The sequence below is a fragment of the Pyrus communis genome, chromosome 12, assembly GCF_963583255.1.
Source record: "Pyrus communis chromosome 12, drPyrComm1.1, whole genome shotgun sequence".
Taxonomy (NCBI): Eukaryota; Viridiplantae; Streptophyta; class Magnoliopsida; order Rosales; family Rosaceae; genus Pyrus; species Pyrus communis.
The window spans coordinates 1,392,798-1,414,468 of NC_084814.1; the positions used below are offsets into that span (position 1 = coordinate 1,392,798).

Consider the following 21,671-nt stretch of genomic DNA (forward strand, 5'->3'; position numbering starts at 1 on the left):
TTTTGTCTCCCTAACATTGCTCTTTGTTAAAATCCAATATGAAATAGGTCACAGATACGCTAATCAGGATTCTAGGTGCAGAAAGATTTCAAAAATCTTAATTTGACTAGAATATGATTTTTTTTTTTAATTTTTTTATCAAACAATAACTTTTAGTAAATTAAATGTCAGACTAGAACATGATATCTAAATCTTTTAAAACCCTTCTTTAAAATCTTAATTAACTACAACTAAACTTTAAATTTATTAAAATACTATCAAATTCTTATTTGACTCTAGTATATAGGAAAAAGTAAAAGTCAACTAAAGTTGAAGTAAAAGTCAACTAAAGTTGATCTCTGGAAGTAGTCCTCTGCCATAATAGTGAAAGAAGAGTATTACTCTTGCATTGTAACGTGGATTCAAACCCTATGAGCTTTTTAATTTAATGTTTAATTTAATATTTATATTGTTTGATCAAAAAAAAAAAAAATTGATCTTTGACCAAAAAAAAACAAAAAATAAAAAAAAACACCTCTAGCTGGTATGATATGAAGAATTAAGCGAGCTTAGCTACGCATAAAGTTAAATCATCGAAAATTAATTGAAAACTTTTTATTTTAAAAATTGACAAATATGTCCATATTTGCAGTAGCCTCCATATCTATCTCAGTCTCAGAGCTCAGTCTCTCTCGCAGAGAGACCCATAAATACCCAGAAATTCATAAAAATACCCAGAAGATTGGGTGGTAATGATCATAAAAGGAGTGTTCAGGAGGTACGAAAGATGGAACCCAGTGCATCCAACGAGTGGAGCGTTTTGGGGATTGGGTGTAGGCATTGGTTGTGGGGTTGGATGGGGTCCTGGTTTCGGGCCTGAGGTAATTGGTTATGTCGGAGCTGGCTGCGGTCTTGGCTTCTCCGTCGGTTTCACTCTGCTCGGTGCCGGAATCGGTCTCCCTGCCAATTGGCTCTTTCACCTTCCGTATAGTGGTTGGTATCTCCTTTTATTTTCAATCTCTAGTTTTTCTTTTGAGTGCAATTTTTATGATTCAAGCGATATTCTAATTTAATCTAATCTAAATTACGAGGAGAGTGATTAATGCTACTCCCTTTTAACTTCTGTATTTGCTTGTTTTTTCATTAGTGATGTGATGTGGATGTTTTCGAGCGATATTCTAATTAATTTAATCTAAACTACGGAGAGCGGGATTCAGTACTGATATAGCTTTTTATTTATTTTTTCAGCTGTTATGGCAGCAAGAAGTAGTGCACTGGAGATTGGCCAATCTAGTGGCTTTCCTTTCCCCAAAAGCATTGCAGGGGAGGCCTGGAACAGCATTGCACCTTGCATCACAAACCTGCAAAGGGATGCCGGTGGAAGATTCTCTAGCTTTAAGGACCAGCATCTCTTGGCCTTGGAGAAAGGGGTTGATTTATCTGACTTGAAGAGCCGCCTAAGCGTCGGTACTAGGTCTCTTTCCCAAGGTGTCGAAGAATTTCGCGGACGCTTCTTCCACTTTCCCAAAGGTATATATGCCCACACACACCTCTTGCATTGTAGTTAACGGTTAACGTGTAACTCTCTGTTATTGGTTTTATTAATGCCTCCATTGCGGTAGTTCTTTTGTTAAACCATCCAATTTGAACTGCATTAAGTAAAAAATTAAGAAAGAAAGAGTCTGACTTCATAGCACATGACAATGTTATTACGGCTACACAATACACTGGAGGACCTTAAGGACCAGTTTAGCGCATGGGTTTGTTTAGTCTTATACTGTGTTTAGTTCTATCTTGGACGGGAGAGCTTAGTCTGAAGCAGGGAAGACAGTCCCATGTTTACTGGACTACAAGGGACCTATAGGCGTTGTTTGGTATCAAGGGTTGGATTGGAATGGATACGCCTCTAATTCAAGGCATAATAAAGTTAGAGGAAAGTGATTTTCCAATTTGAGGGGATAGAAATTTAGAAGGGGATTTGACATGAATGAAACTTCTCTCTTGATCCTACCATTTTGGGGAGGATTGGGATGGATAAGTTTTCGTCTCAAGCAATCCATCTCCTACCTCCAACTTGGTCTTCCTTCAACGTACCTTGAAAATAATATCTTATCCATTCCAATCAATCATCTATACCATACGCGACCATATATTCTCCAAAGGATTGGTTTTGTCAAATTCTAAAAGGAACAAATTCTCTCTGTCATCGTACCTCAGTCAGTACAACGATTTAAGTTCAAACGATCAAACCCGAAAAGTGGTAATTGATGATTGGCTGCTTGATGTCTAGTCATTTTACTGGTTAGCTGGCAAGCGGGCAATGCCATTTTCTCACAAACCAACAGAATGGCCTGCTATAGATGTTTGATCTGCTTGCAGACTGGCTTTTTATATGTAATGTAATCTGCCAAAGAAAACCCTTATATTTGAAAATGTGTGTGTTAGGTTTTGGTTGATCCACATGTTATAGGAGTGAATGGACTTAATATCTGTCCTCTGTTTGGCTAATTCCTGATGATTTCTAAACGACAACCGTATTTCATTGTGGAACAGAATTATATAAGTCACACGAGAGGATGGAAATGATAGTCTCTCGAGACGTTTTCAACCATCTTACTTGTAAGAATTTAGACAGCTAAGATGAAACATTATCAGCTTTTTTTCGTACAAAGAAAACTGAGATATGCCCGATACACAAACTTTGTCGATAACAAATTGTTCTCGCCTCATTCTTTCCTTTAGGTTCCCTCCAAAATACTGCAGCTGAGATTATTCTGATTGCTTGAGAAGTTTTAAGGATTTTTCAGAAGCATGGCAATGGATTAATACCAAGCCTGCTAAGAGTGACATAATTGCCCACCCTTTTTCCGATTTCTACACCCCTTATTTTCCCACCAGCACTTTGATCACAAAGTCTTGAAATACAGAGGGATGGCATTTGCATTTAGCTGTCCTTTGTGATGTAGTTCTCATTCAATCACTGATGTATTTGGTCGGTATCTTGTGTAGGCCCAGTAAATGTCTCGTTAGACCTGATTTCGATTTGCTTGGTCAGCTTTCTATTTTATTTGTTCACTCTTGGAAGAAAAACAAAATAATATATCCGCGTTCCTTTGCTTTCAGGTACAAAAGATTAACAGCGTGGAGAGTTGGATTGTCTGGTGGATATACTATAAGGATTTTAAGCATTCTTACACTGAATCGTCTCTTTTTATTATCATCCTTGATGTAAATGAGAAACCTGGGAGGAAGGTTCCATTTAAGGATACTTTGGTTGCAGCCTTTAGAGGAGCAGCGCTTCTATAGTACGAGAAAACCTTTGTTTCAGTAGTTGTGCAGAAGACCTTGTTTTATTACTCGTGCAAATTCCCGAACCAGGTAATGTACCTCCAATAGTTTCCAACACGAATTTATCTCTTGTACCAACTTCAAATGTGCCACAGGTCTTGCGGTCTTCATTCTCAGTTTAGCACTCCGAAATAGTCATCTTGCACTCCTCCTTCCCTTATTCTTTCTTTAGAGAGGAGCCCGAGATGATTATTTTGGCGTTCCAATAATAGCTCCGTATATGGGTTTGTGAAACTCAATACGTTTGAAGCCGATCATGGAGTTTATAACTTAAAGTCTTCTCTTGATGCATTTCTTACACGTATCAGCAGTCTGAAACAGTGTTCTAAATTGCGATAGCAGATTAAATACGCTATGCTATAGCTTAAGCATCAACGAGTTGTCGCGTAAGCATTTGGAAATAAACAAGAAATATTAGGATGACGAAGCACGTAGCGCATGTTCAACGATTAATACGAAACCAAAGTAAAAAAAGAAAAACCGAAGAAGATGGATGAAAAGACATGAGGAGGGATTCAACTGTGGAGAATAACATGGGCGTCTAAAGAGAAGGAACCTGAAGGTGCTGTTGGTGGCGTCCACATCCGTATTCACTGCTAGGCAGAGGTGCTTCCTCAGTTACAAATGGAGGAGTCGCAGTGCCATCTATTTTTTCATTGCCCATATGCGAAGGTCTTTTGGTTTGGTAGCCCCATTCAACTTGAGTCTAGCATGGTTCAGGGTGGAGATTTTTATGAATGTTGGAATTGGCTTGTTAAACAATAAGCACGTGAGAAGGACTCTGATGAGATTAGTAGGTGGCTAGTGTTTGGGCTTTGGAGGCCTTGGAAATGTAGAAATTGTAAGAATATGAACATGAGTGGTTGGTGAACTAGCATTAGCTATTTGGTCCGATTAATATAAGAAAGCCTTATAGGAAGATGAATGTGAGTTCTTGTTGATAGAGGAATCTGTCATGGAGAAGAACTGATATAGGCTAGGAAACATGAGTTGTTTCCTAAGTGGATTGTAATAGGGAATCCTCTTTGGATTAGGAGAGGTATATGTATATATACGTGCTGTAATCTCTGCTCTCGGGGACGTGCGCTCAGTCAAGAACTAAGCCCTATTCTTAGTTAGAGCATTAAGAGTTCCACCAGAGAGGAGAAGAGTTGCAGCATACAGAATCTGTACAGCTGCGGCAATGGCTTTCTCCAATGGAGGTTCATCAGGTTAGTGTGAATGCAGTTGTTCATATCTCAACAGTTTTATGCTTTCTTGATTGTGTTTACTGTGACTTTAATCTGGATCTTGGCTATGTGATCTCTTACATGTGGTATCAGAGCCTTAGATTTAAGTTCTTAAAATCAATCAAGCACGGGTCAATGAAAATCACCATGATCAGGTTTCGAAACCGGTTTTGAATCTCAAAACAATTCCTTTTAAAACGGCGCGTTTTAATAAAATTAGGTTAGTTTAATATGACTGTTGGTATTCGAAACGATGCGACTTTCAGTTGGGGGTTTTCTGAGTTTTGTTCTTCTGCAAAAGAGAACTCTAACTCGTCCCTCTCATTCTGACCCATTTATTTGCAATCTGAGTAAATCAAATCTTGTTACTGAGTATTCAATACATGTCCAAAATTGTTTCCGCTGCTGTGTATTGATGGTTGTCTCTTTAAAAGGTATGTAATCTTCAAAACTCGGATCAGAAATATGAATATTTAAGAATCTTGTATGGAGGTTTTGTATAATAATTTTGATGAGCATGAAAGAAGTCATTCTTAGCATATGATTTAGTCTCTGAAATATTGCATCTTAAATGATCTGTGTATTGAAAGAAGTCATTCGTAAGATGATTATATCTGGTTAAATTTATTGTCTCTAATCAGATCATAAACTGAGATGTATGGAACAAATCAGTGTGATGGTTGGTTCTGAATATATGGTGATCAGTTTATGATCTATTCTAAAATCAATAATCCTATATGCGCCTATCAACTGGTTGTTGTTAAGATTGTATATATGGATATTGGTTATAAAGCTTTGATGTGCAATAGACTGTGAAACGAAATCAGAATTTTGAATGTTCATTTGGTGATTTCAGGTTCATCGATGTCTGCAATATCTATGAAGACCTTAAACTTAGCAAATATTCCGATCCTTACTGGTGGTAGTAATTACAAGAAGTGGAGGAGGGATATCAACTTGCTATTGACTCTCAATGAGTTTGATATAGCAATTGAAAATCCCAAGCCTGTTATGAGTGATCAAAGCACCAGAGCTGAGAAGTCAGATTTTGAGAGGTGGTCAAGAGCTAATAAAGTAGCACTTTCCATCATAGAAGCTGGAATGACTGACACTATCAGAGGGGGAATTAAGAAACCAGAGCTTGCTGTGGAATATTTGGCTGCAATTGAAAGGAAGTTTAAGGAGTCCGAGAAGGCAGAAGTAAGCCAGTATATGTCTGTGTTGACTCAATACAAAATTGAAGGTACTGGTTCAATAAGGGACCATATAATGAAAATGTCAGATGCTGCCGAGAAGCTAAACTCTATGGAAATAAACATTGGTGAAAGGCAGCTTGTATTCATGATCCTCCAAGCCCTCCCTACCAAGTATAATCAGTTAAAGGTCTCTTACAACACTCAGGACAAGAACTGGGGCATAGATGAATTGATTGCACAATGTGTGCAAGAGGAAACTCGGCAGAAACAAGAGAAAGGCAAGGAGATCGAAGAAGCAAATTATGTGCAATCTGGTCGAGAGAAGAGAGCATTCATTAATGGCAGCTCTTCAGGTCCTGGTAAGAATTCTAAATTCACTAAGAATTCTAACAAATTCAACATGTATGCTAAAGTAAATAACTCCCCTAGAAAATCTATCAACTTTAAACCTAGACCTAAAGATGTGTCTAAACTAAAATGTTTTTGGTGCAAGACTAAAGGGCATTTAAAAGTCAACTGTGAAATTTTCAAAGATTATGTAAAGAGTAAAGAAAAGGAACAAGTACTTGTCTGTATTGAATCAAACCTTTGTGAAGTACCTGTTGATTCTTGGTGGTTTGACACTGGATGCTCAGTACATATAACTAACTCTTTAAATGGTTTTCAAAAACAAAAGGAAGTTGATGATGCTTTATACAATGTTTATGTAGGGGAAGGGACAAGGGTTGCAGTTCATTCGATAGGGATTGTGAATTTAAAGTTAACTTCTGGTTTTGTTTTAAAATTAAAAGATGTGCTCTATGTGCCAAAGATGAGAAGAAACTTAATTTCTGCCTCTAAAATTGTCAAAGACGGTTTTGCTTTCTTTGCTGATGATGAGTGTTTGAAAATCTTTAAAAAGAACTATATGGATTCTGTTTTAGGTACTGCCCTTCTATTTGACAATCTGTGGAGTTTAGAATGTTCAATAGAGTCAAGTAATCACTCGGTTTTGAATGTTGGTTTCAAAAGAATGCTAGGAACTGACAACTCTTATATTCTTTGGCATAAGAGGCTAGGGCACATCTCTAAAGAAAGGATTCTTCAGCTTTGCAAAGCTGAATTAATTCCCAAACTAGATTCTGACACTGTAACAGAATGTGTTGATTGTTTGAAAGGAAAAATGACAAACTTTAGAAAACTAGATGCCAAAAGAAGCAAAGGGTTGCTTGAAATCATACACACTGACATTTGTGGTCCTTTTCCAGTCAAAACCATATGTGGAAACAAGTATTTTGTTAACTTTATCGATGATTTCTCTAGATTGGGTTATACTTTTCTGATTAATGAAAAATCTGATGCCCTTAAATGTTTTATTGTTTACAAAACTGAGGTTGAAAAACAGTTAGGTAAAGTTATTAAAATTGTTAGATCGGATAGGGGAGGAGAATACTTTGGCAGGTACACTGAATCAGGACAACAGAAGGGACCATTTGCAATCTATTTAGAGCAAAACGGCATTGTAGCTCAGTATACAACACCTGGGACACCTCAACAAAATGGAGTCTCGGAACGAAGGAATAGAACTCTCATAGGTATGGTGAGGAGCATGATGTCTAGATCAAAATTGCCTGGTTTCTTGTGGGGGGAAGCATTGAAGACAGCAAATTACATTTTGAACAGAGTGCCGAGCAAATCTGTTATTTCCACACCTTTTGAGTTATGGCATGGTAGAACACCTAATTTTAAATACTTTCACGTTTGGGGTTGCAAATCAGAAGCAAGGTTCTACAATCCAAATGAAAGAAAATTAGATTCAAGGACTCAATCTTGTTACTTCATAGGATATCCTGAGAAGTCAAAAGGCTACAGATTCTACATTCCTCAACATCACACTCGGATCCAAGAAACGCACAATGCAGTATTCTTGGAGGATCAAGATGTTACAGATTTATCACGGGAAACTTTCATTTTTGAAGAGGTGGATCAGTTACAAGACATCCAAGAACCCCTTAATTACACTCAGGTCCCTTTATTCAGTCAGCCGTCAAGTAATGAAAGAGAAAGAACACTTGCAGATTTGGATCCTCTCACTGACCAAACTATGGAAATTGATGATCAACTCCCTGCACCTGCATCTGCTTCAAATTCTGAACAACCAGTGTCAATTGAATCCAGAAAGTCTACAAGAGTCAGGAAATCAACTGCTATGAGTGATTATGTTTACTTGCAAGAAGCAGATTTTGACATTGGTGATTTGGATGATCCGATTTCATACTCTCAGGCCATTGAAAGTTCACAGTCAACTCTATGGCAGGATGCTATGAAAGAGGAACTAGAATCAATGTATAAAAATAATGTGTGGACACTTGTGGCATCTAGCCCTCAAATCAAGCCTATAGGTTGTAAGTGGGTATACAAGACCAAAAGAGATGCTCTTGGTAAAATTGAGAGACACAAAGCAAGATTAGTTGCAAAAGGCTTCACTCAACGAGAAGGCATTGATTACAACGATACTTTTTCCCCAGTTTCTTCTAAAGATTCAATGCGAGTTGTCATGGCATTGGTTGCATATTTTGACTTAGAGCTGCATCAAATGGATGTCAAAACAGCCTTTCTTAATGGCAACTTAGAGGAATGCATCTATATGAAACAACCACCTGGATTTGTTGAAAGGGGGAAGGAAAACATGGTTTGCCAGCTCAATAAGTCCATCTATGGGTTAAAACAGGCCTCTAGGCAATGGTATTTAAAGTTCGATCAGATTGTCTCTTCTCAGGGATTTGAAGAAAACAAATTGGATGATTGCATTTATCTGAAAATTTCTGGTTCTCAGTTCATCTTTCTGGTACTTTACGTTGATGATATTCTTCTAGCAAGTTCCTGTCCACAGTTATTACAGAAAACTAAGAAGATGCTCAATGAAAGTTTTGATATGAAGGATCTAGGAGAGGCACACTATGTATTAGGGATTGAGATTGTACGGAATAGACAGAAAAGATTACTTGGCTTATCACAAAGAGGGTACATTGATAGAGTATTACACAGGTTCAATATGGAGAATTGTAGTTGTGGACAAGTTCCCGTTCATAAAGGGGATAAGTTCTCCAAGAGTCAATGTCCGAGGACTGACTTGGAGACAGAGAAAATGCAGGGTAAACCTTATGCTTCTCTGGTGGGAAGTCTCATGTATGCAACCATATGTACACGGCCTGACCTTGCTTTTATAACTGGAATGCTGGGAAGGTTTCAATCAAATCCAGGTGAAGCACATTGGATATCTGCCAAAAAGGTTCTAAGATATTTACAGAGAACCAAGAATTTCATGTTGGTTTATGGAAAGGGCGAATCCTTAGAACTTGAAGGATACACTGACTCTGATCTGGCTGGTGATATAGATGATAGAAAATCAACCGGTGGTTACATCTTCATGTTAAATGGTGGTGCGGTTTCTTGGAAGAGTGCTAAGCAAACTGTGATAGCCACATCCACTATGGAGGCTGAGTTCGTAGCCTGTTTTGAAGGAATGAAACAAGCTGTGTGGTTGAAGAATTTTTTGACTGATTTAAAAATTGTGAATTCGGTTCAGAAACCAGTAAGGATGTTTTGTGATAACAACTCTGCTGTGTTCTTTGCGAAAAATAATAGAAGAACTTCTGCCTCAAGGTTAATGGATGTAAAATTCCTTAAAGTGAGAGAGGAAGTGAAGAAGGGCATGATTGAAGTTCAGCACATCAGCACGGTTTTAATGGTTGCAGATCCTTTGACTAAAGCACTACCTATTGGAGAATTTCAGAAACATGTATCTCGGATGGGAGTGTTGGAAACTTTAGATCAGTGGGAATAATTGATCCATTTCAAAAACATTGAAGGTTGCTGCTGGGTGAGTAATTCAGTTTTGGGACTATGATTACATTTTAGTCTGAGCTAGCATACTGAGATATTTTAGTTTGTTAAATTTTTATTTTTTATTTTATATTTTGATAAGAGTCTTTGTTTCGAAACTTAAGACTTCCGTTATGGAGTGCTGAGGTTTTGATGATAGACTAGTTAGATTCATATGATGCTTTGCAAGAACAATGTGTTTGTTTTAAAAGTTTATATGTTTTGTGAATCTTATTCCGTTATTGAAATGCTGTTTTCATTAAAGATTGATATAGATAGTAATCTTTTGAAAAGTGGGAGCATGTTCTGGATTGGAATTGTTAATCATGTGTCATAATTGCAAATTGGATACATGTGAGTCTTGAATCAATGATTGTTTTGGATAGTAATCTGAGATTCTTGACTTCTGTGCTTTGAAATGCGATGGGACATTGGTCATGATGATAAAATCTTGAATAAGGCTATGTGATCACTTCTTATAATTGGTGAAGGCTGTGCTCGTTCAATGTCTCATGTTCAAGTGGGAGAATGTAAGAATATGAACATGAGTGGTTGGTGAACTAGCATTAGCTATTTGGTCCGATTAATATAAGAAAGCCTTATAGGAAGATGAATGTGAGTTCTTGTTGATAGAGGAATCTGTCATGGAGAAGAACTGATATAGGCTAGGAAACATGAGTTGTTTCCTAAGTGGATTGTAATAGGGAATCCTCTTTGGATTAGGAGAGGTATATGTATATATACGTGCTGTAATCTCTGCTCTCGGGGACGTGCGCTCAGTCAAGAACTAAGCCCTATTCTTAGTTAGAGCATTAAGAGTTCCACCAGAGAGGAGAAGAGTTGCAGCATACAGAATCTGTACAGCTGCGGCAATGGCTTTCTCCAATGGAGGTTCATCAGGTTAGTGTGAATGCAGTTGTTCATATCTCAACAGTTTTATGCTTTCTTGATTGTGTTTACTGTGACTTTAATCTGGATCTTGGCTATGTGATCTCTTACAGAAATACCATGGTGTTTAAGAAAAAATTAATACTTCCGATTGAGGCTGTGGAGCTGCTGCGTCAACAACGATGGGAGTATGGGAAGATGGAGGAATGGGTAGAGGCAAGGGTTGATGAGCACCGGCAGCCTGTGACCACTCCCATGGCTGTTGTGGAGTCCTCGTGGGAGCGCCTTCCTTTCCGTATTGTTAAGATGAATTGTGATGGTGCATGGAGGAAGGAAAAATGTGGTTTTGGGTGGGTGGCAAGGAACTTTGCCGGGATTTTCCGTGCTGCTGGTGGGATTGGAAATTATCCTTGCGCATCTAGTTTGATGGCGGAAGTGGATGCAGTTTGGACGGCCCTTGTAGCTTTTATGGAGAGAGGTTTTTTGGATGTACAGGTGTTGGGGGACTTTTAGGTCGAGATGGACTTGGGCTTTAGGAACATTCTCTTGTCTCCCTTGGTGTGGGTTCGCAACAAGTCCCGGGATATCTCAAAAGAGATAACTTGTCTTAGGAAATACCCCGAACATCAACAGCTCAAAGATAGCATGAAAGATCAAGATAATGACTTGCTCAAGTGAAGCGTAATGTGGAAGCTAAAAGATTATCAGTTTACATGCAAGAGAAGGTTTGCATGGTTGCATGACTTTCTTGGCTACTTGATTTGGACTTTCCTAGGGTGATAGTAAGGCTTCTAATGGTCGAGATGTTTGATAGAAGGCAGTGGGAATTAGTAAGGTTCCATGGATGATGATGCTTGAGGCTTGGAGTAAGCTTTTGGATTAAAATGGAACTCTTTGGGTTTCTTCCTAGGTGGTTCTATCTTATTGGGTTTTCTCTATTTCTCTCTATGTGTTCCTCTGAATCCCTCTCTAATGACTTCTCTCCCTCTTTATGTAGGTGAAGGGTTCTTCTCTAGATTTCAAGGGAATATCCCCTTGTGGCTTGGTATTCCCTCCTTTTCTCCCTAGCTATCCTATTATTCCCCTTTTGGTGTAAACTAGATGCACTGTTGAGACCTGCAAATTGCTTCTTCCCAAGACGCGGCTTTCCCGGGATGGCCTTCCGCAGGCACTAAATCTGGTAGCGCGCTTCACGGCTTTTACGCGTTGGCTGTCTGTGCAAGCTGGGAAGGGAAATTCAGCATTAAATGCCTGGCTTGCTAAGCTTATCATGCATTTAATGCAAGAATCTAGTTTAATCCTAACTAATGGAGTTGGCCTACTAGGGAAAGGGATAAACTAGGCTAATTCTCTCTCAATGATGCCTGTATGAAATACAAAAGGTATGGGCTTGGATCCTTGAGCTCCTAAGCAACCCAAAGTCTTCCATGACCCTAATTTAACATAGGCTTGATAACCTTCCGTAACCATCCACATCACAATCCACTTGGCAAGCCCCGATTATGTGACTTGGGCTTAGCATGATTTGTGGCTAAGGAAGCATGGCGTAATGAATAGGCATAAGCATGGCGTGGCATGGCATGTTTGTGAATACATTCCTCATCAATTCCGTACCTTGGCGTGTGTTTGGGCTTGAATGTTGGCTTTGCAAGACAATTGGGCCTTGAGACTTGGTTGGGTTGGTGCGTGACATTTTTAGGCCCCAACAATAGGTCGAATCTAACTCAAAAAAAATCTTATAGGGAAGATTAATGGTACTTTGCAACCGGAGGTAATGATTGAAGGTATCCTATTGAATATTAGACAATTACAACAATAGCTGAGGTTCGTAGAATTTCATTTTGCTCTCCGTGTTTGCAATAGGGCAGCGCATCTAGTGGTATCTTGTGTTTAAGGAAGGTGGGTTTCATAGTTGGAATGAGTTTGAACCGAAGTGGTTGTTCAACAGTCTGGCATGTGATGTAAATGTTTCACTTCGAATTTAATTGAAATTTCTATCGTTTGAAAATAAAAATCAGTTATATCATTAAGTATATAATTAATCCTATGTACATAATTAATGATAAATTAAGGGTAATGCTAGGTAGACTAACTTTTTAAACCAAGTTTGCAAATCATGTGATGTGTCACTAATACAAAATAAACACGTTTATCGGCACTTAAATAATAATCTAATCGTCGACAACCACGTCATACGATTTATGAAATTACGCCTAAACAATTAGTCTATCGAACATTACCATACATTGATAATACACGCGGCACTTAAATAATAATCTAATCGTCGACAACCACGTCATACGATTTATGAAATTACGCCTAAACAATTAGTCTATCGAACATTACCATACATTGATAATACACGCGGTTCATTCGGCAGAACTCAACTATTCATTGCGGTCAGTCTTTCATACTATTTTTTTTTTTTTAACAAACGATAGCGATATTCTGATTTTTGATTTTATCGATCAATGCTTTGAATTCGAAGCATGGGATGGGAATGAAGTTGGTGTGTGTTTCAACTTTCAGAGGAGCCTGACAATGGCATGCATAACAGTGAGGAGAGACGGGAAACTGATTCAAACTAGGGAGAGTACGTAGTCAGGTTCCTCTCACGGAAAGTGCTCAAAATGGAATGACAAGCCAGCCAAGGAAAATGTTAGAATGGAAAGGAGCTGGCAAGCGGTTTTTCACCGGCCGAGCCGGGCGCTTCTGAAGCTAGTTCCCTAAGAAACAACAATAGCAAATAACATAGTGGGTGACAAAGCGCATGTCCAAGCATCACAAGAAATCCATAGCAGTCATAAGTGCAACAGCAAACAAAAGCAATATCTCCGGAGTGTGCTATGCTGACATATAAGAGTAGATAGCACAGACATTATTACACTCCAGGAATCGTATAACCAGAATGGTCGAGTGGAAAATACAAACCTAAGAAACCCCAGAAATGGTGACGTCTAGATTACAGGGAAACAGGAACTCGGCAAAGTACACTACACGGACATGCACGAGAAAGCGCACGTATATCAGCTCCCAGGTTCAAGTATAGGCATCTGCATCAACACATAAATCGAACGATCAATCTTTTCCTTGGTCATGGGGATGGAGGAGGGTATCTGCAAGATGTTCTAGATGAAAATAACGTACCACTGGGTGACTCAGCACTCCTTGTGCAATATTTAGGGGTGGCCCCTGCATTAGACATTGACAGCTCAGTTGTGTTTGATCTATGATCATTCAGATGGAACCCCAGACCCCTCGACTTGGGCCACTCATCAAATAAAGGCTGAAGAGAATTTTGTTCATGTTTTTGAGATCCTGGTAAGCCAAATTCTCCACCAACATACTCCTGTTTGGTGATTGCAGCAGCACCGCTCAATGACTCCATAGTTTGTAATGTCTGTAGCTGAGAGCTGTTGTTTAGCCAAAGAGAACTATTTCTCAATTCTGATTTTAAGGGAACTTGAGGCTCCATTAGACGCCACGGACTGTCTACAGTACTGTGCGCCTGAACACACCTCTTAGCTTCTGACATGAAATTGTGTTCTTCTGATCCAGATCTATTGCACCCCCTGCATTTGCATAAAATTAGCACACCCTTTTGGTTCCTAAGAAATCTGTCTCTAACTGCATATCAAAAACTACTATTTTTAAGTTCCAACAAAAAAGTGACGATTAAAAATCATAACCAATCATGGTGCATCAAAACCTAAAGCAATGTCATGGATACAATTTAAGAAATAATCAAGCTCAGGTCTAAATAAAATTACCCATCAGCAACTGAATTACACGATGCCTGCAGTCGTTGCCAAAAAGCACCATCACCAAAAGGTCCATGGCCATGAGTCATTGGGCATTGACCAGCCCACTTGTGGGTCTGGACTAGCCCATTGGCCCGTTTCAACTAAACTCAATCTTGTAAATTTCTTTCAATTCCTTTCCTCTTATATCCCCCTAAGATGACCATCACAAACCTTTCATATGCATCAATCACCATAATGATGCAAATATCTTACTTTTAATCACATATTCAATTAAATGATTTTGTTGTTTTGATTCAATAAATTTTATTTGCATAAGAAACAAAATTTAAGAATGGAAAAAGGTAGAGTAAACAACGAATTTGTCCATCTCAGAAAAAGGAAGAGAAAGCAAAGGACCATAACATGCCATTGCCAGAATGTATTGTGACCAAATTCTACTGGATTATACCACGGAAAAATATGAGCTAAAAGACGATTCAAAAAGACATGACGATAACTCTTAGCATCTCTAGAAGAAACATCCTGAAAGCAGATGGATTTCAGAAACATCTTCTCTAGCTACTCCCAAAACCTTAGCTTGCCAAAAACATGTAAGAATCCCAATCACTATACCGTGCCATTTATTTGCAAGTGACACTGCATCCAACATCAGTCTACCTTCAACAAATTGGTTCAGGAGCTTCTACAAAGCTTCAGAGAGTAGGTTAGATAACCAACTTGGCTCTTAGCTCCGCTTCTAGCTAGTTTACGGCCTTAGTTGTTCCCCTATTTTCCTTTTATTTTTTGGTCATTTGGTTTCGTAGATGATCATTTAAGTACTTTGGAGGGATAGAATTTAACAGTTACTTAAGTAATTATGGCCTAGGATGCTAGGGCTACTGCAACCGTAGTGTATATACTCTTTTATGAGGCTTTGTACAGAGTTTTCAGTTTAACAAGTATTTTACTTGTCTCAAAGGAAATATGTCCTGGGCATTCCAGAGGCACAGGCTATCTTGGATAAGCTCTCCTCATCCAATGGAGTGGTCTCTATAGTATGATGATGGTTACTTACTGGATGATCCTCCGATGTAAAGTCAGCTTGTAGGTAAACTAATCTACCTCACTAGATGCTTTATGCCAAAAGTGCTGTAGGTAAATTTATAATGTACCCATGAGTTCCTCGCATGAATCCAGTAGTAATACATATTCTAACATACTACGAACATAGTCCAAGACACATTCAAGACATCTTTGTATTGGTGGATATATTGATGTAGGATAGGAAAGTTCGTGTAACAAGAAACTGAAAAATAGAAGAGAAACACATTGCATTGCACTCGTTATCAACAGAGTACATGGGTGTTTATAAGACACCAAGACATAAATCTGTCCTAAAGATTCGCCTCAAACTGAGTTAATCATGCAGAATTTAACTATTCAACAATAAACCTCATATTAGCAAATTGAACAATTAGACCTTAATTTAAGCTAACAGACCTAAGTTAGGCTAAACTCCTTAATAATCAACCATTGAACATATTACTAATAATCAGTGTATCAACGACAATATGGATGCTTCTCCACTTTCTAGATTTTCATCAAATAACAGGAAAGAAACTAATGGGTAAACCATTCTGTATAATATGGATAATGACTTCCCAGTGGAATTCAATTTGGAGATGCATCAGTGTTAGAGCAGGAGTAAATGGTACAAACATCACAAAACAAGTCAGTTGCTGTTATAGCCACCCAATATCACCCACATGCCATTTCGCAACGGGCTAACCAAAACAACTTTAAAAATCACCCAATTTAAATCCATTCATTTTGCAATTCAGAGGAAGAAAAATTCCTAACCCAAACACACTTTAAATATCATTGCTCCTCACTTTGCATGCATGCATCATTCTTCAACGCTTCTATCTTGCTAACTTGTGGAGAGACATGTAACAAATAAAAAAGAAATGCAAATGCACGTGGCTAAAAACATGGTAAAAAGTAGGGAATTTTAACGAAACACTTCCGGTACTATTCACTTTTAACGAAAAGGACATTTTTACTCTAAAAATTCACTCCTCGTACTATTCACTTCCAACACCTTTTTGTCCTTTTGATTAAAACTCAAAATTTTCAAGCCCTTTTCATTAGTTTTCCTTAAAAAGTAAGGGCCCATTTAATAACCATTTGGTTCTTAGTTTTCAGTTTTTACTTCTTGTGCTTAAGGTGTGAGGAAAGTATATGGTGAAGTTGAGGAAGAGTAGGGAAGAATGTAAAGAAATGTAAATGAAAAAGGAAACAAAACAAAAACCAAAAATCAAAAGCTATTTTTAAGTTGTTTTCACTTTCAAGATTTTATTTTCATCCATCTCGTTTTCTTCCCCTTACTCGCTCCATCCTTCTTCATCACTCATTTTCCCCATATATATATACCTTCCTCATATCTCAAGCACAAAAAGTGAAAACAGTGAAATCAAACAGTGATCAAACGGACCTTAACCTTCTTACAATTTTCAAGCATAAATTTGATGTTAATAACTAACAAGTAAAGCCCCTAACAATCAAATATACAACCCATCACTCCCCAAATAAGAATATAAGGCTTTCCTGGTCCTCTATTTCTACTTTCTATATCTCTAAGGTGATTATCATAAACACTCTCCATCTAAATCCCCACCTGCAGCTACAAATGTATTGGATAACCTCTTTCCCGTCTTAGGCCTTGTCAGTGATGTTCGGGAAATAAGCAACTATTCATAGATTATGCACGAGAAAGACTTCTTGTCCTAGAGAAATAATCGGAATGCAGCGCAAATTCATGAGACATTACAATTCTACCAATACAAAAGTAACCTAACGGATATACCTGGTTCCCCTGTTAGACACCCCATAGGGTGTAGCCTCCATCTTCAACTCAGATCCATTGCCTCCAAAGCATAGGCCTCCACTATTTCCAATTGAGTGTAAGGGCATGGTCTGGAAGCTCCCACCGTGGCTGGAGCTCCCGATCACACTGTCTGACGTCACAGTTGACAAAGATTGAGAGGCAGTTTGTGATTCCACAAGCTTTCTTGAACGATTGCGGCCGCGGTTCATGTGCCGCTCGCAATACTTGGAGTCCTGATATGCATCTTTGGAGCACCTCCATTTCTTGCCATCCGTCCTCCGGCACCGCCCCGGCTCTGGGTCTATCTTCTTCCCGCAATAGGAAGCATAACCCCCTAACATATTGAAAAAAAATCATCTAGCCATACCAAAAATCCAAAAGATAACAATACAACATGCATATCACAACAACAATTGCCCGTTAAATTCCGGAATTATAAACAATCAAATCGATAATATAAGAACAAAAAGAGTGGAAATTTGGAGGAGAGAATTACAGGTGGGGTGGTGAGGTAAGAAATTGGGGGAAATGAGGTTGAAACTGGTGCGAATAGGGGCGAGGAGCTCAGAAGGAACAGGGACTCCTGCCTTGAGATACTTGAATATCAAAGCTTGATGCTCCATCTCAGCCCATTGCGCCACTGTGAAGAGCGGCGCGTGACCTCCAGTGCCCACCGACGACCCGCTCATTTCAGACTAAATGCTAACAAAAACATCCAAATCTCAATTAGTCATACTCATACACAGAGAGAGAGAGAGAGAGAGAGAGAGAGAGAGAGAGAGAGAGGGAGAGGATGAGGTTACCTTGGAGTTGGAGACGGTGGTGGAGAAGAAGGGTTTTGCCAAATTCGTCGGGAAGCGAGGAAATGAGAGTATCTGGTCTGTGTTTTGTACTCGAGAGAGGCAGAGACTTCAAGTTCAGTCCAAGAATGGTTTTTGATTTTTACCCAATTTCTTTTTGGATTGCGTAACTCAAATCTTATTCTCAAGCACCGTGCAAATTGCAATGCCTTTTAAGCTTTAAATGTTCCATGAAATTAGTATGCCTCCTCACTTTGGTTTGAGATTTTAAATTGATAGAACTAATTTATAGTTCGTTTACCGTCAATCATTTAGATTCTTCCATAAAAAATCTCGGCTAAATAATAAGAAAATGACAAAAATATCCTTAATTTTTGTCAAATCTTGTTATCTTATTGTTTATTAAATTGAGAGTATTTTTATCTTTATCTAATATAGATTTTTTTACAGAATGACAAATTATTGAGGGTGGACAAGCTCAAGGACCACATCTATCAATTTCAAATCTCATATAACAAAGCAAGAAGTTATGTCAATCTCAGCGAGTATTTTTGCTAAAATGCCCAAAAAAAATTAAGGTCATATTTGATATCACTTTAATTAAAAGTGGAGGTGGGTATCCACTAGCGGAGCCACGTTGAGGGCTACTCTGGGCTATAGCCCAGGTACCTTTTGGTGGAAAATAAATTTTTACATGTAATTTTTATTGATTTTCAAATATAATCCGTTATATATTTAGTCATTGATTCGAATTCTCTCAGTTTGATTATATAAAATTATATATAATACAATTTACAAACTATCTCTTTTTCTTACATCTTTTTTTCTCAATGCTTCTTGTACATGTACAAGTTTAGATTTGTTTGAATTTTAACACATATTTGTTCAATAACGAAAATTCTTGGCTCACCTTGTGAAAATTTTCTTAAGCTAGCTGGTACTGTGAAAGATACAGTATCAAGAACAGTATCAAGTTTCTTTGTTTATATGTTTCAAAAAAAAAAAAAAAAAAAAAAAAGGCATACGACATACAAAAAGTTCCCGCCCCTCTTTATTTAAATCTTTAAGCTAGCTCACCCAATGAAAATTTCCTAGTTCTGCCATTATGGGTATCAGATCACTTAGTACTACGGTCTAATGACACTCCTCTTCACTTATAGGTGAGAGGTTTTAGCTCACTTCACTACCCCTTACTATAAATAACATTGTTTCTTCGGTGAGTATCAAACTGACCAAACCATCCAAACCGACCAAATCAAATTGTTTTGTCGATTTAGTTTGGTTTTTGGCCATGAAAAAAAGTTACATAGTTTAAAAATCTTGACTAAACTGATTTTAGGTTTGTTTGATCCGGTTTTGATACTTTAGAAAGCGTCCAAAATCAAAACGAACCATAGATTGTCTGCTAACATGAGAGAGGGGAAAGGGGCCAAGGGGCCATCTCTGCGAGGATGCTTGTTGCAGTACGATTTTGTCCATATTGCCCTGTGCTACGCCTATATCTTCAGGTGCCGCTCGTTGGTTGAGGAGAAATTTTTTATTTTGACGGGAATATAGATGATACATCACGTGTTTTTATATAAGTAGTGAAAAAATTTATTTTTTAAGTTATTAATTTTTTAATACACATATTCCACCATTTATATAGTGATACGTAGTGTATCACTTCGTGTACCGATCACACTGGAAAATCTCTCTTGGTTGAGGGTGCATTCACTTTGACACATGGTTCAACTTAGTCCCAAACTCCCCAACAGGATCCTCTCCGAATCCTTTTGGTGAGGATCCGTGAATCGTGTCCGTTTATCGTAATCATGCAGTCAGTTTTTGTCAAGTACTATTTATGTTTATTTTTAAATAAAAATATTTAAAATGATTTATGACCTTACGATGTACGATGAATAGACGCGATTCACGGATCCGGAGAGGATCCGGACTCTCAAACTCCCAGTTGTCTTGATGAAATTTATGTTTTTTTTTTCTTTTGAACAAACGATATTATCTACACTAAGGATGAGATGGTGGGCTTAGCCTCACAATGAGCTAGCAATAATGTGGTTCAAATTCGCTTTTGCTATTAGATCATAGTATTAAGTGACAACGGTTGTTTGCCAAAAAAAAAAAAAAAGTGGCAACGGTTGTAATTAAGACTTAAACTTAGGCCAAGTTTTCAGTTTTGGTCTTTGTGACTCCAAGTTCCGTTTCAGTTGTGTAGTTTCTTATGCCAATTTTGACTGTAATTTATCAAACATTGCAATCCAAGGACACTTACCCGGTAAAATCAGTGAATTGCCTTGGTAGTTAGGACCTGTATCGTCAATCAAATATTAAAATTACCACACTTGACATTCGAATTTAATACTGTACACACGCAAACTCGACGATTATAAAGGTCTCATGACAAACGAGACGCATGCATGGAGCTATGACAAACCCACAAAATCCTCATGGCCGAAACTTGGTGACCGAAACCTGTAACAGCCCAACTCTTTTGAGGCCCTAGTGTAATTTGTCTAACTTTTTGGGTGGAAAATGACAGATTAAGAACAACCATATGTAAAGTGAAGCTGTCTGTTTGTTTGAAGCAAACCCTCGGTTGAAGTAAGGTGCCACCTCTTGACATGCAAACCCACAACCGAAGTTTCTACTATGGGATTAGCCTTGATCTCTCCAACCAAATCCTCTCTGGATCCTTTTGGTGAGGATCATAAGGATCTGTGAATCATGTCCGTTCATCATACGATCAGTTTTTGTCAAATATTGTTTGTGTTTAATTTTAAATAAAAATATTTAAAATGATTTCTGACCTCATGATGTACGATAAACGGATACGATTCATAGATTCCTGGAATTCTTGATCTTTGTCCCATTCTTTCAAACCTCTTAAGTCTTGACTTCTTTGATATTGGCATTGAATCATTGAATAAGAGCGTTCGTTGTGTTGCAGCTCTTGAATCCAACTTCTTCAAATGTACATTCCAATTATTTTGTGTTGGAGAACAGTTCAGAAATAAATAAAAATAACAGAATTTGAAATTTTAATACTTTATTAATAAAAAATACTTGCTATACGGAATTAAATACAAAAATTAAAATAGTACTAACTTGATTAACCACAGGTAGAGGCTAGTGCAAAAGTTATGTCATTCGAACAATATTTTCGTCCCACTCGTGTGCTTGTGGTTCTACAACGTCTGCTCGACCAAGATACAACTACCTAATTCTACAACCCGGACTGGATTATAGAATTATAGCGAATTGTTTTGTGTGTTTACTCTCTGGAAATTTTGTGCGGAAGAGAATACAAAAGAAAAAATGATTTTGTTTGGAAACTGTGATTGCAAATATTTAGATTGTTTCACACCTTTTCAAATACATGTTGAGCGTATTTGAAAACACACAACTCTTTCAAAAAGTGTCACTTAATCAAAATCCAAAATTAAAATTAATAAATCTGATTAATTTAACTTCCAAGGCCAAGGTTCTTGTCTTAATTAATTAATATTAATAGGCTATATTTTAAAAACCTATTTCACACAATCATAAGGTTAGAGTTCTCAATCCATTTCTAAATGGTTCAAATTCTAACCATGAATGTAGAAGACAAAACACATATAAAGGTCCTTGGGAAGCCTATGTTCCCCGATGTGGGACAAGGAGTCTCAAAACTCCCAACATTTTGTTTATTGTTACTTACTGAGCTTTGTAGCTCACCCTTTTTCCCCTTTTCCCTTCAC

General features: G+C 37.9%; 2 protein-coding genes across 3 annotated transcripts; one reads left to right on the plus strand and one right to left on the minus strand.

The window, feature by feature from the left end:
- Nucleotides 1-636: 636 nt before the first annotated feature.
- LOC137711615 (cadmium-induced protein AS8) lies at nucleotides 637-3,398 on the plus strand. The gene is made up of 3 exons (XM_068450870.1): nucleotides 637-972; nucleotides 1,228-1,509; nucleotides 3,103-3,398. Exons 1-3 carry the CDS (start codon nucleotides 732-734, stop codon nucleotides 3,114-3,116), a joined length of 537 nt encoding a protein of 178 aa, XP_068306971.1. The 5' UTR covers nucleotides 637-731; the 3' UTR covers nucleotides 3,117-3,398.
- A 9,801-nt stretch (nucleotides 3,399-13,199) lies between these two features.
- LOC137711271 (growth-regulating factor 5-like) lies at nucleotides 13,200-18,084 on the minus strand. Of its 2 annotated transcripts, none has more exons than XM_068450504.1 (5): nucleotides 17,938-18,084; nucleotides 17,631-17,829; nucleotides 17,114-17,468; nucleotides 13,652-14,076; nucleotides 13,200-13,557 (listed from the first exon to the last, which is right to left on the minus strand). In XM_068450504.1, the coding sequence occupies exons 2-5, from the start codon at nucleotides 17,821-17,823 to the stop codon at nucleotides 13,544-13,546; spliced, it is 987 nt and encodes a 328-aa protein (XP_068306605.1). In that variant the 5' UTR covers nucleotides 17,824-17,829; nucleotides 17,938-18,084; the 3' UTR covers nucleotides 13,200-13,543. The 2 variants fall into 2 exon arrangements, with proteins under 2 accessions (XP_068306605.1, XP_068306604.1); XM_068450503.1 differs by having other exon boundaries at nucleotides 13,202-13,557; nucleotides 17,631-17,836.
- Between the last annotated feature and the right edge of the window lie 3,587 nt (nucleotides 18,085-21,671).